This window comes from Lathamus discolor, chromosome 2 (genome assembly GCF_037157495.1).
Source record: "Lathamus discolor isolate bLatDis1 chromosome 2, bLatDis1.hap1, whole genome shotgun sequence".
NCBI lineage: Eukaryota > Metazoa > Chordata > Aves > Psittaciformes > Psittacidae > Lathamus > Lathamus discolor.
Genome location: NC_088885.1, coordinates 115,343,550 through 115,360,963, shown reverse-complemented (window position 1 = coordinate 115,360,963; position 17,414 = coordinate 115,343,550). Strand labels below are relative to the sequence as shown.

At 39.2% G+C, this 17,414-nt stretch overlaps 1 protein-coding gene across 1 annotated transcript; it reads left to right on the top strand.

Annotated features, from left to right (window-relative positions):
* The first annotated feature begins 6,070 nt into the window (after positions 1 to 6,070).
* On the top strand, positions 6,071 to 16,124 carry LOC136009356 (opsin-5-like). Its single transcript, XM_065669353.1, is given in 6 exon segments — positions 6,071 to 6,158; positions 7,593 to 7,755; positions 8,811 to 8,938; positions 9,479 to 9,813; positions 15,517 to 15,577; positions 15,580 to 16,124. Coding segments are annotated over 6 exon segments (1,320 nt in total).
* Positions 16,125 to 17,414: the final 1,290 nt, after the last annotated feature.

Below are 17,414 nucleotides of genomic sequence, written 5' to 3'. Positions count from 1 at the left end.
CACTTGCGGGGTTTGGGTGTTTGCTAGGGGATCTGAGCGCTGGGACTAGATCTGAGTGAGTGCCTCTTCCCCTTCTCTTCCTCTTCTCTTCTTCTCCTCCCCTCCCTGAGTGCCTCAGACCCTGCGAGTTCCTGTTACTCAGCCTCAGCCAGGTTCAGGACGCAACAAGGATGTTCTGTGAGCAGTTTTTCTTCTTTAGGTTATGGAACGCAAAAGTACTCATTCTGGGAGAGAAACCAGCTTGTAAAATACTGACGAAAGAAGCGGCCATATAAAGGAGAATTAGTTGAGGTGGCTAAAGTCATCTGTTGAGGAGATGAAACCCAATGTTAAGTTATTCCCTCCTTTGCTTTACCATCCTCCTCTTCCCCCAAAACTGAGGAAGTAATTCTTCAAGGAATAGGTATGGAAACACCTGGGAGGAGATATAATCTAGATGGTATTAACTTTGTTGAAAATGTATTTATGGGGTTCAATATAGATCTGTGGCAGATTCCCTTTAGCACCCTGTAGAGTTTCCCTATGGTACTGTAGCTAGAATCACTGAAGTCTCAAGAGCCTGTTAAGGCTCCAGAAACTGTCATTAGTGAGAAAAACCTTGAAGCAGCTTTTCAAGTGTCCTGCAAAACTTCAGAGCTAACAGAAATACCATATGAAACATAACAAATGCTATCTCCAGTCACAATTAGAATCCATATAGTAAGAATTTACTTTAGGCAGCAAATGCCTCTAAGCCTGATACCATGAAGATGATCTGGGAGCTCTTAGAGCTGCCTTGGAGGAAAGTCATGGAAGAAGAGTTCTTTCTGGTTTTCTCCTGTGACTTGATGCAAGTCCTATCATGTCACAGCCACTAAAAAGCTGTAACAAAGGAATGTCACCATTATTTTCTGTGGGGAAAAAAAGCCAGGACAATGAAACTTCTAGAGAGCCATTATTTGCGAACTGATGTGCTGGTTTGAGGTTGTGGACCACAGAGCTGGGCCTGCTTCATAATTAATTTGTGCTTTCTGCAAGTGTCTTCAAATGATGTCTTTTGCGACTGTAGAGGGGCTGTACCGGATCGCTGTTGAGAATGGTTAGGTGTTCTTGCGGTGCTTCCTACCTCTCACACTTCAGGAGCTTTCCCAGCCCTGGCAGAACAGTATGCAGAGACAGCTAGGCTGTAGTGTGCACATACTTAGTAAACAGGGTGATTTGGATGTTGGCATGACCTTTATATTTCATTTGGGTAAAGAATAGAAGATTGTCAATTGCAGAGTTGAGCTTTGTCTCGCTGGTAGTGGTGGCATAGAGTAACTCATGAGATGTGATGAGTATAGAAGGGCAAAGCAGCCCAACTGTGAGAGTTAACTTCTCATTTAGACAAAAACAACCCAAAAGACTTGCTGTTCAGAGAAAATGACCTTGTTTGGGGGGGCCATTGGCACCTGTTTTGCCTGTTTTCTGAGTTCTGCACAGTGTTTATCTGTCAGCAGTGTGACTGCTGGGGGGGACAACAAATAGATCAGTGCATGAGGTGCTAACATTTACAACCCACTGTGTCTTTTAATGATCTTTGTTACGCATAAGGGAAAAAAAATCCTATGAAAGAGTGGAAAATCTATAAATCTACCCATTTCCAAAGCCACCGGTGGCTGCAGAGAGATTCCAGTTTTTCCAAACAGAATAAAAGAAGCAAGCAGACTTTTTTCTGAATTTGTGCCTGGTTAAGTAAGGAGCAGTGCCAGTGTAACAAGATTATATGGTACATAAAGAGACTGTATGGATACAGTGTGAAAACTGTACAATGAAAAGAGAATTTGGCTGAAGGCAACTAACTCCAAAACTAGAATTCTGATTATGTAGAGTTAGCGGTTCCTGCTCCCTGGCAGCATCAAAAGCGTTGTGTATTCCTGGTCATTTTTTTTTTAAGGATGACAACACGAAGTCACAGCATGTCCTATGGTTTGACTTTGCTTTTGTTAGTGATTCAGATCAGGAAGAGTGGTCTGACACTGCTTCAGCTGCAAGGGAATACACTTACTGACAGACACTGCTACCAAGCTTAGGGCATGCATTCTCATAGATAGAATGAACACAGCGTGTTTTAAGGTACAATCACAAGCTCACATGAAAGGAGAAACACTCTCTGCTACCTAAGATTTTCATTAAGTGTTCTCATAACACTATATAAATGCCAAAAGCAAAATTTGGGGAACTTGGCACGTTAGCTCAAATGATACTGGAAAGGAGTTTTTTACCATCCAGTTTTAGGGGGATATTTTTCCCAAGTATAGGCATTCTGATTCCCGTTTCCACAAGAGAGTGCCTAATGCTTATCTGCAGCTAATGAGCTAGAAACATTTTTATGGGCCTAAATTTGTAAGTTGTAGATATCTTCAAACAAAACAAATTTGAGCTAAACATTCTGCTTGGTGATGTAAATGTGCCAAAGAAGTGAAGTTAAAACACAGGGACTGATTCAAAGCGGGTTTTCCCATTTATTATCTAGAGTTATTAGTATAAAATATTCGTTGAAATTTGTGGGGTTTTATTCATAGAATAAGACAAGGGTGCGGTTTTTCTGTTCTTAATTCATTGAAGTAACAGCCAGAGGGAAAGGAACACAAAATCTTTGCCAATCCAGGCTAATATAGTCTAATGACATGAGTTTGAAATTGTCCTTCCAAACATCCTGTCTCTCCACATTGTTGCTGCAGTGCTTGAAATGTGGCAAGAGTAGGACTTCCAGATAAACACTTCTGCACTCTTTTTCTCTGTGTATTGTTTCAAAGGGTAAACAGTAAAACCTCACTGGAATCGGTGCTTACCGGCTGGGCTGATCTGAAATCTGTTTAGCTGTAGTTGATTATTCAGCGATATTTTCTTTAGCAAATAATTCCTTTTACAGTCTTTGAGCACAAATTGTTTGAATCTGAGTCTGGAGTAGATTTGCCAAACTTACTTAGTGTTTTATTCATATGCTGGAAAAAATGGATGAGCATTGGAAGTCTGAAGAAGTCTTTGCTGCCCTCACCTGCCAAAACTGAATTGCACTGAAGCAGAATGAGACTGCACTATACCTCACCCAGAGTTGAAAACTAATAAAGTTGAAATTAAGCATAAATTTAATAAGCTGTAACTGGATGTCAGGTTTCAGTGACCAAGACTGTTACAAAACAAGGGGTATAGCCCTGAAAGAATACTTCAGAAACTCCAGTGTGGAGTATAAACTTGTCACTCCCATAAGAAATGCAAGCCTGGCTTGAGATAGTGCAGGTGGGTGAAAGTACTAGTCTAAACTAGCCCCATTTAGGATGTTAACGTGATTCATGACATAAAAGGGTTAGGGTAAAAAATAAAAGTAAAGATATAAATGAAATCTTGGATGCTTTGTAAATCTAGAGCATACATTGTCAGACCAGGCAGAGCACCAATGAGGTAGGAAAATGGCTACACTGGATGAATTTCCACCTTGTAAATGAAAAGGTAATAGTTTATTGTTGCCTTGACATGACTTTCTGCCTAAGCCATAGTGACAACAGCAAAAGAGGTGTTAGGCTTGTGTCCTGGTTTTGGCTGGTTGGCACTTAGTTGAGAGCTGGGGTTAAAGCATGACAACTTGCTAGTTCAGGTATAGTGGGACAGATATCCTGAGGTTTTGAAAGAGTAGTGCTGTTAAGCAAAGATACATGTGCAATGGGAAAGAACTGATAGTGGAGCAAAAGGTGCGGTTACATAAAGTCTTATGAAGAAGATAAGTGTACACTATTCTAAATGTAAATGTGAGGGAAAAAATTAATGAGAAGAAAATAGCTTAATACAGACCATAATAGCAAGACCTGACGTGCAGCTTGGATTACTCTTTCAGGGTGGTAAAGAGGCACGATATTTCTACTATCTGTAGCAGGCAACTTTGTCAGCCACCTTCTTCAGTGCCTTGATCACCTCAGCCCTACCTACACATGTAGCTACTGCCTTTTCCCTTTCTTCAGTTTGATTTGATCTCTCCTGGAGAAACAGTGCTGACAGAATAATATTCTGCAGCAGCTCACATTACTTTGTTATTCTGAGCTTTTGCACGTTCAGCTTACTTTGCCTGTTGTTTGCAAATCATAAAGTTACAATCAGACCTGGTTATTTACTTCATTTATTCAACAATATAGTAATATGCTCCTTTATAGTGTGTCTAGATCAACTGAATCTGTAAATCAAGTTTTTCTTTGGTTATAGAGAAATTTAAAGGCTGAAAACATTTTAATTTTGGAAAGCAAGGGCAGACTGTTCCAACATAGATTTATAGAACCATAGCATGGCTTGGGTTGGAAGGGACCTTAAAGATCATCTAGTTCCACCACCCCTGCTATGGGCAGGGACACCTTCCACTAGACCAGGTTGCTCAAAGCCCTGCCCAGTATGGCCTTGAACATAATGGGATCAGTTCCTAAACAGTCTGCTGATAACACTGCATTTCCAGAAGAATGCTTCTTGAAATGTACTTCACATCCATCAATGTTTCTAGCAGAGGTAAGGGCTCGGATTCTGTACTTTTCTGAATTTGCAAATGAATTTGATCAAACTTCTCCTCAAGAAAATTTAGAGTGTGGAGTTTAATAATAAGGCAGCACTATTGGACATCTTGAAAACAAAAGCTGGTGGACCCAAAACTCCTAAGAGGTGGTGCTAATCTCAATGCATTCTAGATATCGGATTGGTCTGTTGTAGAAGGTGAAAGGCAACAGCCTCCGTCCTAAACCTCTGGAGTTCATTCTGTTTAAATTGTCAAGAGAAGGTTAAGGGTGACTTATTTTTTGTCCTTTTGTGCTGATGTGGGAATTGTGTTTGGAAGTTTGGGCTAGACAAATGACAGAACTAAAGCTTCATCACCTCCTTCCTCGGCTAGCCCTCTGAGTGGCTTCCTAAGGGTTGTGCTGGACCTTGTGTTTTAGATCAAGCTTGCATGATTGCTTCAATGTTGTGAAGTACAATAGCTTATGTCAGATGGTGATCATGTTGTGACCTCCATTAGTCTATTATGAGAGGTCTTTTAGGAGAGGTCTCTTATGTGGTCACTTGTATCTCTGAATCTGGGATAACTGCTTGTACAGAGGAGCTTGGTGCAAGACTTCTGTTTTGATTTTTGGGGGTGGCAATGTAAAAATTCTTACTCTGGGCATAGCAATGTACCCAGCAGGTTCATTTTGGGTTTTTAGGGGGTTTTGGTTTTTTTTTTTTTTCTTCTCTATTTTATTCTGTTCTTATTTATTAAATTCAACAGATCTACTTAAAATTGTCCTCTTCTTTCAAGTTGTTCTCCCTTTCTGTAGTGTGGTGTGTATGTAGCAGTACTGCTACACTAGGGCTTAGGAATTTCTCCTCATACACCTCATTGCGAGCACATAGGTTGTCATTCTCTCCGTACAATTTTTCGCATCATAATGTATTTGATTCATGTGGATGCCTTTAATGTGGTTGGAAGGACAAATAGAAGCTTATTATCTGACATTCAGCATTTAAAAAAATGAGTAATTCAAGGTAATTTATTGATATTAAAACTTTTGAAATGTATCCTTGTTTCTTCTTGCAGAACAAGCGCTTGTGCATTCATGGATAAGATTCTGCACAAAAGGCACAATGCTCTTTGACTTCTAATTAGTCCTTCCTGCAATTGTTAAGTCTTAAACTTCTTCCTGGGTGAACACTTGGTGAACAAACATTTATCCCCTTTGGTTTTGGTGTGGGTGTCTTGTATAATAGCGACTGGGCAAAGAGTGTTTTATGTAGAAAAAAGTGATGGACCACTGGGAGAAGAAGCAGCTTATAGGAAAGTGTAAGGAAGATGAACAAGCTGAATTTAGATGCTGTGCCTTATTATACTCCAGGAAAGAAATGCAGCTGTGAGATCATTATTTAATGTGGATGCACAGCAGTCAGTTAAAACACAGTTGGTTCGAGTGTTCTGTGAATGGAGTGCCCTAGCTGTTTGTGAAGATTACTTCATTTCTACACGTTCTTTTAATTTGATGTTTCCCATGTTGCCTTCAAGCCAAGCATGTAAAGCTGTGCTGTGTCCTGTTTTGTTTTTCAGATGGGCCCATCTTTTGGTAACGCAATATTCCAGCCTAAAATAATGGAGACAGCTGATATTTTTGTCGGAGTATGATATATGGTATTTGGCAGGTGTGATTTCATGGTATAGAGGTATGCCTGTATCTGAAGTGGTAAGGAGACTTGACTGTAAAAGTAAAGTTTGTTTCTTTCTGAAAGAAAAATTACACACTTAAAATGGAAAAAAACCCTGTTCCAGATAAAACCTCTTCCCACCTCTGCCTTCAGGAATTTCACAATGGAAACACGTGAAAAGGGATGGCTTTGACCATATAGACAATCAGATCCCAGAGTGACTATAATGTCAGTTGATGAATGCTAAAAAACTGTATATGGACTTGAGCTAGTAATCCAGGCATGGATTACTATGGGAAATAAACCCCCAAAATAAAATAGAGGTTTTGCTAGGAAAAGTGGACTGATTCTTCTGTACTATAGCCACTGACGATATTTAGTATAAGTGATATATCTGATATGGCTACAACTTTTATGTTCTAGTTAAAATTAATCTTGCCTGGAGCAGTGAGAGAGCATATCCTGATAGTCTGATGATCTGTGCTGCTTGACCTCAGCTAACCTGATTCTACTTAGGTAGTGTTCATTTTAGAGACACCAAGTGATAATCAGACTGAAACATAATTGAAAGATTAAAAAATTACAAAATATGGGAAAAAAATTAAAATCATCATTTTAAGCAAAATTTTTGTCTTTTACTGTCTTTTTATTGTTATATTTTTTGAAGTCTTGGAAAAAAAAATCTTTGGAACAAAATTATTGCGCATTTGCATGAGTAGAATTGAAGAATATCTTTTCTCTCTCCAGAAGATTTTAAATTGTAAATATCTTAAATGGGCTCAAGGAGATCAGTGATAGAAAGAAATTTAGTATCACTGTCTAACATTACTTCCTAATCTGCCATTTCCTTATGAAGAACTATAATCTGTAGAATATTTGGGAAATTATGCCTTTTTTTCCCCTATATGAATATGATTAAATGAGGCATATTCTCTTATGGGCATAATCCAAAACCAATGTCGGTTTGCGAGCTCTGTGCAGTTTACCTCAGTCAAAGTGTTGCTTTTTCCAAAGGTATGTAAGAACAGGCAGTAAGGTTCATAAAAGCACTTGTTTCTTTGTCAGCAGCTTGATTTCACATGGCATTATTTAAGGGACCCTCGCATTCAGTCGGCATTCTCTTGCCCTCAGAAGCTTTTACGTTTGAAAGTGTTGTTCTTGTGTGTCTATAAAAGGCTGCCTAAAATTCTGGGTTTTGATTGTTGTCTGACCTTCTAAACTGGTGGTCACCTAACTCTTGACCAGCTTTGTGTATCCACTGTAGGTTTTGATACTGGTAGTTTAAAGGAAGAGAAAACTGGAAATACGAGAGAGAGGCAAATTTATCTGATGAATGCTGCCTATGATGACAGCACACTATTTTCTGCAGGGAAAAAAACCATGGATGGCTGACAGCAACTTTTTCTCCGTATTGTGTTTCTCTGCAGGAATATGCTCTGTGTGCAGGAACAGTATTCTCCTATATGTCTCCTACAAGAGGAAGAGTTTATTGAAACCAGCAGAATACTTAATTATTAATCTTGCCATCAGTGACCTTGACATGACTGTGACACTGCACCCTCTAGCTGTCACCTCCAGCCTTTCACACAGGTTTGTTCACTATGCAAGTGATATTTAACATCCTCTGCAGGCTTTGGAGGTCTGTGTCAGCAATGAAGGGCGAATTACTCTGCCACTTTGCTTGTCATAGAAGTGGGAATTAATTATAGGGATTGAAAGCAGCATGCTCTGTAACAGGAGATTTATGGGCTGTTGGTGTTAATTAGTGTTCATGTCTATTTGAGGTTACTATCTTTCCGATTTCTGCAGGGCTGAAAGGACTTTATTTCGAGCATCCACTTCCTGCTGCATTTATCCTTTGTGGGTAGTATTACTCAAGTGATGGTTAAATGCTTCATTTTCTTTTTTTTTATAACTGGACAGTGAAATTTAGTACTATAACAAGAAAACCCTGCATTTACTCAGTATGTCCAAAAGTAGTGGTAGTGATGGTGTGTAGAAACGTAGAGTTCTGGATTAATTTCTGGGACAGCACTTTGAATGTGGAGCTTCGTCTTTCCTTCCACACTCTCTCCCCTTTATCCACCTGTGATTCTGTGATTCTGTGAATGCAGCTTTATATCACTATGCAAGATCTATTTGTTGTGATCTTCTTTTAAAATCAGGGAGGCTTAGGAGCTCATTACTAGACATCAGATAGCATTTGTGGTATGCAGGCAGTATGAAAGCCTTTGAGAGAAGAGAAATAGGTATTAAAGGTGAAGGAAGATCAGAACTGGCTTTTACTAGTTGTTCAGCAGGGTTTGGGATAGGATGGTGTTGGTAATATTTTGGTATTAATTCATGACCTAGGCCTACTAATGACAAGGAATTTTATTTTTCTTTTCAGAATGATTCCTATTAAGATAGAATTTGTTTTATAAAAATAGCTTAAATGTGAAACATAAAAATAAAGCAGATCATGATTACTTTAGTGGCTGTTTTTCAAATGAGAATATCCTTTGTAGTTAATCATTGACCAAAATATAACTTTATCATGCAGTTTTATTGAATTTTTAAGGCTACAACTCTATTTCTACCATTAGGTATTACATTTAAGAAAGAAGCATTGCGTACAATAATTAACATTCTTGGCTGTTTGCTAGGTGGCTGTATGGGAAACAGATTTGCTTGTTCTATGCATTTTGTGGGGTGCTGTTTGGGATCTGTAGTCTCTCAACACTGACATTACTGAGCACTGTTTGCTGCCTCAAAATTTGTTTTCCACCTTATGGTAAGCTAATATTTATGTCTTATGTTACTCGATTTTCTTCACACATATATAGACCGCTATTTTGGGGTTGTATATCCTAGCGAGTATTTTTATAGAAGAGATCTTTTTCATCCAGTCAAACAATTCTTATTTCTATGATCATTGAAAATTAACTACAGGGTTAGGTGTATGCAGGTGGTTACTTATAAGCTCTTCTAAGTCAGGTTGATAATTTGGAAACATGGAATAAGAGTTCTGATCTGAAACCGAAGCTAGCCTGAATAAAATAAGTTTTTCAGAATTTATTGGTACATGTTGATATTTATTTATAAGGATTTATGTTGTGCTAAGTGTTCTAGATGTATCAGCAAATTCAGCTACTTGATGTTTTTGCAAGTTGTTGCAAACCATGCCCTTTTCTTACAAACCTTCCATATGGTATAATATTTTGAACATCTAGTAAAGTTAACCTGCTTACACTGCTCAGTTGCCTGCATATGGGAAACTCCATTCAGACACATCAGCAATGCTGATCTTCACTGATTATTTTATGTCTTCTAGGGAACAGGTTCAAGAGAGAACATGGACAAATCTTGATAGCCTGTGCTTGGACTTACACAGCAGTTTTTGCCTGTTCTCCCTTAGCTCACTGGGGAGAATATGGAGCAGAGCCATATGGCAGAGTCTGCTGCATTGACTGGCGTTCCACCAATGTAAATGCCATGGCCATGTCTTATGCATTAGTCCTCTTTGTTTTCTGTTTTGTTCTCCCTTGCAGAGTAACTGTGACTTCCTACTCTTTTATTCTGGTAACTGCGAAAGAATCCAGGAAAACAGTAGCACAGCATGTCTCCATCCCTACCAGGATGAGCAACATGCAAACCATTACTATCAAGGTATTTGAAAGTTAGTCTTTGGCAAGCTGTTTTTGGCACAGCTGCGCAGCACCATTTAAGGACCATGAAAGATCCTGAGAAGGGAATAAAGATGGAAAAGAAAATTAGTCCTTAATGCATTTTCATTTTGGACAACAGCATTGTCTTGTGCAGATTTGCTGCATGGCAATGAGTTGCTAAACATAAAAATAGCAGCTGTGCTGTTTCTGGAGGGTTATAGCTAAGCCCACAGAGCTTCATTTCTTGTGAAAATTTAGGTTTTTTTGGTCAAAAGAAGGCTAAAAACTGGAGCACTGTGTAGAAATGAGTATGGATCTCATGCTCTTGAACTCTTGCTTATGAAAGCCAGTCTGGTTTTGAGTGAGTGAATTCTCTTTGTTCAGCTATAGATATCTGAGGAGATTCGGATTTAAGCTTTATATCGTTAAAGATTTTTAATAGTATTGTAAAAATCAAGTTCTCTTGTTTATAATTGAACAAAGGGAAAAAGTAATGGAAAAATGTATTTCTGGAAATAGTTTTTGAACAAAACCTCCACAAATTTGTGTTTCACAAGCTTATGCAGCAAAATTAAACCTGTGGTCACAGTATTTGTTGTGGAAAATATTTCCTGCTGCCAAAATATATCCCTGTCCTTTCCAAAACATCAGAATCTATTTTTTTTTTCAATATACCAAAATACAAGAGGAACTTTGTAGCTAACATTAGGCGTTCACTCCTTAGATAATGTACCTTGTTAATTACCTCCAGTAATAAGATATTTGTGGTTTTCTTTATTTCAATGAATCCTTCTCTCATTTCCCTACTTATTTGTCTGGCATGTCCTTCTAACTACCTTCCTCAGCTGCCTTCAATTTTCTGCTTGGAGTCATCTTTGGTCCTTCTCTCTCTTTGAGTTACTCTGAGGCTGCTTATCATCTCAGAGCATCTCAATACAAACAATAAACATGATAATCATAGAATAGTTAGGGTTGGAAAGGACCTTAAGATCATCAAGTTCCAACCCCCCTGCCATGGGCAGGGATGCCTCACACTAAACCGTGTCACCCAAGGCTCTGCTCAACCTGGCCTTGAACACCGCCAGGCATGGAGTGCTCACTCTTCCCTTACTATGTGTCTGCAAGTGACCTGGAACAGACCTCTAGGGAAGGGTATATGGAATCATAGAATCATAGAATAGGTAAGGTTGGAAATGGTCTTAAGATCATCTAGTTTCAACCCCACTGCCATGGTCAGGGACTCCTCACACTAAACAATGTCACCCAAGGCTTCATCCAACCTGGACTTGAGCACCACTAGGGATGGAGCACTCACAACTCCCCTGGGCAACCCCTTCCAGTGCCTCACCACCCTAACAGGAAAGAATTTCTTCCTTATATCCAATCTAAACTTCTCCTGTTTTAAGTTTTAACCTGTTACCCTTTGTCCTGTCACTACAGTCCCTGACGAAGAGTCCCTCCCCAGCATCCCTATAGGGCCCCTTCAGGTACTGGAAGACTGCTATGAGGTCTCCATGCAGCCTTCTCTTCTCCAGGCTGAACAGCCCCAACTTCCTCAGCCTGTCTTCATACGGGAGGTGCTCCAGTCCCTTGATCATCCTCGTGGCCCTCCTCTGGACTTGTTCCAACAGTTCCATGTCCTTTTTATGTTGAGGACACCAGAACTGCACCCAATACTCCAAGTGAGGTCTTGTCAATGAGTTCTTCCTCCCTCTACCTACTGCCTCTTATTAAAGCAATATGAATTAAGCAGGAAATACTAATTGAATGAAAACAGATGTGTACACTTCACAAATTGCCTGTGAACCATGTTTCAAATAGGGCTTGGGCTCTCTGCAGGTTCGGTCTACCCTGGATCCAGTTGATTTCACTTGTACTGGACTAGTGCTTGGACATTGCATCACTGTTGAAAAGCTAAATCCAGAAAATTACATGGGCACTTAAAATGCGACTTTGACACTTATGAATTTGGCTAAACCCTGAAATTTTTACCATGGAAGCTCTTCCTTGGTGGCTGCCTATGCCTCAAGGCTCCAAGAAAATGCCACAGGTTCCTCTGTAAGCATGAAGGTTTCACAAGTCCCTGCAGTTTGCTTTAATCTGTACTGCCCTGCACACTAAATAGCTATCCACTAAAATCTATTAACCAAGCCATAGCATTCTATTTAGGCTCACTTTAGTATCTTTGTTTATTTGCAATTGAATATCTTTTATTAAAAAAGAATAATAAAATATTGACAATATTCACTATCATTAATCTATTTCCCTTGTTAAGATATGTCTGTAATGTTTTTTTTTTTTGTGCTATTTTAGAATGACAATAGCAAGAGTTTTAGAAAATGTGTAATGGGAACTGTATAGTTCTACTAGTGCTTTTATGCTTATGAATTTGCAAGGTTGGATGACTGCTGATATTGCTTTTACTATTATCACTGCCATAACAATAAATTATAACGCATACAGAGGACGCTGTTGTTCTTGTGATCCCTTCACAGGTACATGGGTTTGTCAGCTTCTGGAAAACACATGCTCTGGGCATAGAGATAAGAGATAAATATTATGAATGCAAGTAGAAATATAGAAAATTGCTTCTTCTCTAGGAGCTCCTTGGGATTAAGCCACTTGAGAAACGCCATTTAGCTCCCCCTGGATGTTGCAGGAGGAAAAGCACGATGAGCGTAGCCTAATGTCTCGTCAAATATTTGTCCAAATACCATCTCTGAACTATATGCACTGACTTCAGTTTAAATCATGAGAGATTGTGTTCAGTTTTTGTTCTGATTCATCTTCACGTATGACCTTGGATACAACTCCTGGTACTCAGTCTGTATTTTTTTTTTTGTGTGGCTGTAATCCATGATAGCTCTGAAGTACCTGCTTTAAAACATTGAAGTATCATGTGGCTGAAAAGGAGAAGGTTGAGTAATTTGCATCTCTCTTTTAATATTGTTTATTGAAGAAAGAGATTTTGTTCATTTTTGGAATGAAATGGTTTCCAGAGAAACAACACAAATCTCCACACCCTGAAGGTTGATTTGTCTTAAACTGTGTTTCTATAATGTATGGACATAATGCTTGGAGGTTTTTTAGTCCTCATTATATTATTTTCTGTTAAATTAATAGGGGTTTTACCACCAATGTTAATGGGTGATATTGCACTGCTGAGACTGGAAGTATTACATATTCACTGGTACCAGCTGGTTGAAAGCTGTGGCTAATTACAGCTTAGAATACAAGATGTTAAATCTCAGTAATTCATTGTAATGGGTAAATCTACTCCTGAAGTAAAAGAAGAATTACAGCTGTTCAGTGCCTCTTTTGATTTTGTCTGCCTTAAACAGATGCTTTAGTTGTAAGGCAAAATAGTATTGCAACTTGCTGCAACAGCTTTCAAAGCTGTTTGGGCATGAGCAGTCGGTGTCTTTTTTTAAATGCGTGCGAAGGGTGAGAATTTGCATGAAGACATAAACTTGATGCCAGACTTACACTATTGACTTTATAATATTTATTGATTTGAGGTGGAGGCAATTAGCTTTTTGGCAAGTGTAGGAGAATCTGGTTGACCATGCTGAATGTGTCTTACTGTCAAGGTTTGTTAAGGAAGATGTTTAATGAGTTTGTGTTTAGTAGGCTGACAGCAAGGTACTGCTACCTCTGTGCCTGGGTGACTGGCTGAGTGTCATTGTGTCAGGGATATTCTCACCAGTGGTTCAGTCTTGTAAAGTATCATTTTCTTAAACGTGTCCACAAGCTAAATTCACCCAGTCTTATTCAATAGTAAGACCAAGTACTATTCAATCTTATTCCAATAAACATCTAGTTTGAAATAGTTGAATCAGATCCTTAGCTTTTGCTAAGAGCCAGAACTTGTTCCTGTCTGCATGAGTGAACTGACATACACAGCTGGAGATCTAAGTACAAAAATGACTTAATGCTGCACTTGTAGAACACCTATTTTATATTTCTATTTACCAGTAATGTAAAAATATCCTCTGTAGCTTGTGTTCTTTGTTATGAAGCTCTTATAGACCATAATGTTTTCCCCACTTTCCAGCTCAGTTGTAGCTCCCCAAGAGAAACTTTTTTCTGTAAATTTCCAAGCAATGCCACCTACAGTTTTGGCGACACATCTGGTGTGTGACCAGCATCCTTGTGCTTGATTGACAGACACAGGGAAATTTTTTTTGGTCATTTTTAATTGTTTTTATTTGCCTCTCCAGGAGATATTTTGAAGAAGTTTTTTGTATATAAGATTTGCCTACACACAAGGGCAAAGTTTAAAAAGATTTTTGAAAGCTCCTTCATGCCAAATCATATTGTTCACAAGCTACAGTAAAGTCCTGTCTGGGCAAAGAGGCAGAACAAGGGTGAATCACACTTCTTGCCTTACCTTGGGAAGTTATTATACTGCTATATCCCTACACTTACATAAAATTTTACATGTTATGAGATCATTTATACTTTGCAAAGTACATAATTTATGTTAAAATTCTCAGTCGTAATGTGTGCTGGGTATATAGAAGACACTGTGTATCCTGTGATCAGATTTTTCTCACATCCCTGTAGAATGAGTAAGGCTATAGGGATTCTTCTGGTCAGTGAGACCTTTGAGTGGAAATATAAATGATAAAAATCTGGCTTGAAAGATGTGGGAAGAAGTCATTGCCTTTTCTTCATACTGCTGCAGAGCACAGGACACTAGATGGTCACTTTGATAAGAAACAGCGCTAGAAATTTCCATGCATATGTGCAGTTATGAAGAGATACCTCTCACAGATGAAGCTCTTTTTCTTTCTATTTCCATGGTAAAATAAATAATTACCGAGAATCCATTGCAGTTCATTAAAACAATCTTCTTGTTAACTCTAAGGGATTTTGAATTGTAAACCTTTGGCTGTACTTGCTATTAACTGTAATGAGTTACTTTAGTGCCTTTTGCAATAGTGTCCATAGCAACTTTTGTTGTTGGTTGTTGTGTTGTTGTTGTTTTTTTTTTTTTTTTGCTTTTGTATAGGTCCTGAACAATTTTTTTTAAGTCACATCATCACGTTGTTCCTCAGTCAGATGCACAACTTTGTGCTTGATTTGCTTGTGCTCTATACAGTTTGCTGATAGTGCAATTTTAGCAGCTGTGTATTTATGGGCTGAGGCTAAAAGTAGGCAATATGACTCTTCTTCATTTTTATTAGAGATGCTGGGCTCAAGTTTAGAGTGAAATTACAGAAAGGCTTGGCTGTAATCCAGCATGCCTGTTGTCCTCCCCGGGTCTCATTGTGTGGGGATGCTCAGGTGACTGCTGCCTTAGGTGGTATCACCTTCACAGGCGGAAATCCAAGGCCAGAACTGACATCTGTTCATCACGTATAGCATAGATATAATTGAATCAATCACACAGCGATGTAATGAAATTGGGTAGTTAAACCGTCTCACAGTGTGAAAGTCATATTCACTTATGAGCATTTCTCTTTGCTGTTGATGTGTGGCTTTTGTTCTCTGAAAGTTTCAGGTAGAAGTAGGTTTCAGACAGAATTAAGTTGCTAGAAAATGCACACTTGGAGAGCAGCTGCGCTGTGGTGAAGTCTTGGGGGAGACTTTTAACAAAGGGGTTCAATTAGATGGTATTTTTATTAATATATTGTTTTGGTGGCTGTTTTCCTTATGTGTGCAAATTTTAACTTGCCATTTTGTCCTTTTTGTCTGCAAGCTGAGCGTTGCTGTGTGCATTGGGTTTTTTGCTGCCTGGAGCCCTTATGCTGTCATTCCCATGCGGGAAGTTTTGGATCAATAGATAAGATTCCTCTGTTAGCCTTTGCTGTGCCAGCTGTCTTTACAAAGTCCTCCATACTCTGCAATCCAGTTATCTGTCTTCTGAAGCCCAATTTCCGAAAGACCATTGCCAAAGACTTCACAGTTCTTCAACAGCTGTTCATCAGGAGCTGGTTTTCTGTCAAGGCACCACAGAACTCCAGATCAACTATGAACACCACCCAGAGAACTTTTAAGGGCAAAACTGAATCCAGTTGTAATTCCCTGCCAATTGTCGAAGAATGTTCTTATTTCTCCCATGAAAAGTGCAGTGATAGTTTCAAATGCTTTCAAAGCTATCCAAAATGCTGCCAGGGAAGCCCAAGTGATATGGAATGCCCTCCTCAAGAAGTTGTGTCCTTGGGGAGCAACCTCCAAGCAAAAGTGAGACAGAACAATAAGAAGTCAGTAAAGGCGGTTGTGTTAGGAGGAAATAGCACTGAAATCAATTCCTTGGGGATCACCTTGGAAGCAGTACCTGTGTGTCGTACATTTACAGACCTCTAGAGCTCCTTGCATGAAGCCCTCTGGCAGTACTGTTCTTACATTTTCCTCATACTCTTTCATGGGACATGTGCTACGGCACTGACATGGCGTAAATGCTGTATGACTCTTTCTATGCCAAACATTGTGCTGTGTTCACGTGATGATCTGTCAGACAAATCCTCTCTGCATTTCATAACATCCTTTTACTCCGTTTTCGAGAGAATACACTAACCATTGAGAAGTTCTTCATAAAGTGTTATTACCCTTACTAGACTATGTACATCTTGTATTCTGTCTAGTTAAAAGAAATAATTCAATATAGAGTTTTAAAAGGGCAAGCTCCTGTTGGTTCAATTGTTACAGCAACTGGAAAGAAAAATCCTGAATAAAAGGCCTGTTTTCCAACAAGCGGTGCTGAATGGCAGCATATGTTGCGTTTGCTGGGAGGTATAGGTCACTTTGTGCCTTGCTTTGAGACGAACAGGCAGGTTCTGACCTTGTTCCACATGAATAAAATCAAAATATTTCTAGTGAGTCAAGACAGTACGTAAGTTTTCTTTACATTTTTATGTAACTTTAGAACTTGCCCTGGGACATTGTGTATTATTCTGAGTTTCCTGAATAAGAACTTGAAATTTAGAGGGTGAAAGTCTGGCCCAGAAATACCTTATAAGGGGCAAAAATCTCTGCTGGTGCAAACCACCGAAACCTGTGAAAACTACCCTATATGAAGATCCCAATCTTCCAGGAATTCTTGAATTTGGCTTACAAGGACAATGCTACAGAGTAGGAATAGGCGCGTCTCTAATTTCCCTTGTTCTTGGGCTCCTTTTTCCTCCCTTGTAAGAAGAAGGAGAAGAAAACGAAGTGGTGTTGGAGAAAGAGCTTTTGAAATGGTTTCGTTCACTGGTTAGTGAGGATCTGTTTGAACTGCTGCTCTGTTTTGTGGCTTGCTAGAAGCACCATATTCTCTGCTGCTGCTGTGAGAGCAAGGACATGCTGGAAGTGCCAGGCTCTCATCTGGGCCAGGCTACAGCAAAAATTACCATATCTTGGTTATTAAAAGTGATTATAGCTTTGTTTTCCATCTGGGGTTACTTGGGAAATCAGGCAGTCTTCCCCACAAGGACTTAGCCAGCTGCAGGGTCAGTGCATCCTATGCTCCCTGAGAGACAGTGCCAAAGCCTCAGGGGAATACCTGTATCTTTGTAGTGATAATAATTCATAAGCAATGCATTTTGCTGCTGTTTCTGTGGTGATTTGAAGAAAATGTACCTGATTGATTGCAAAAGGGATAACCATGTTAAACTC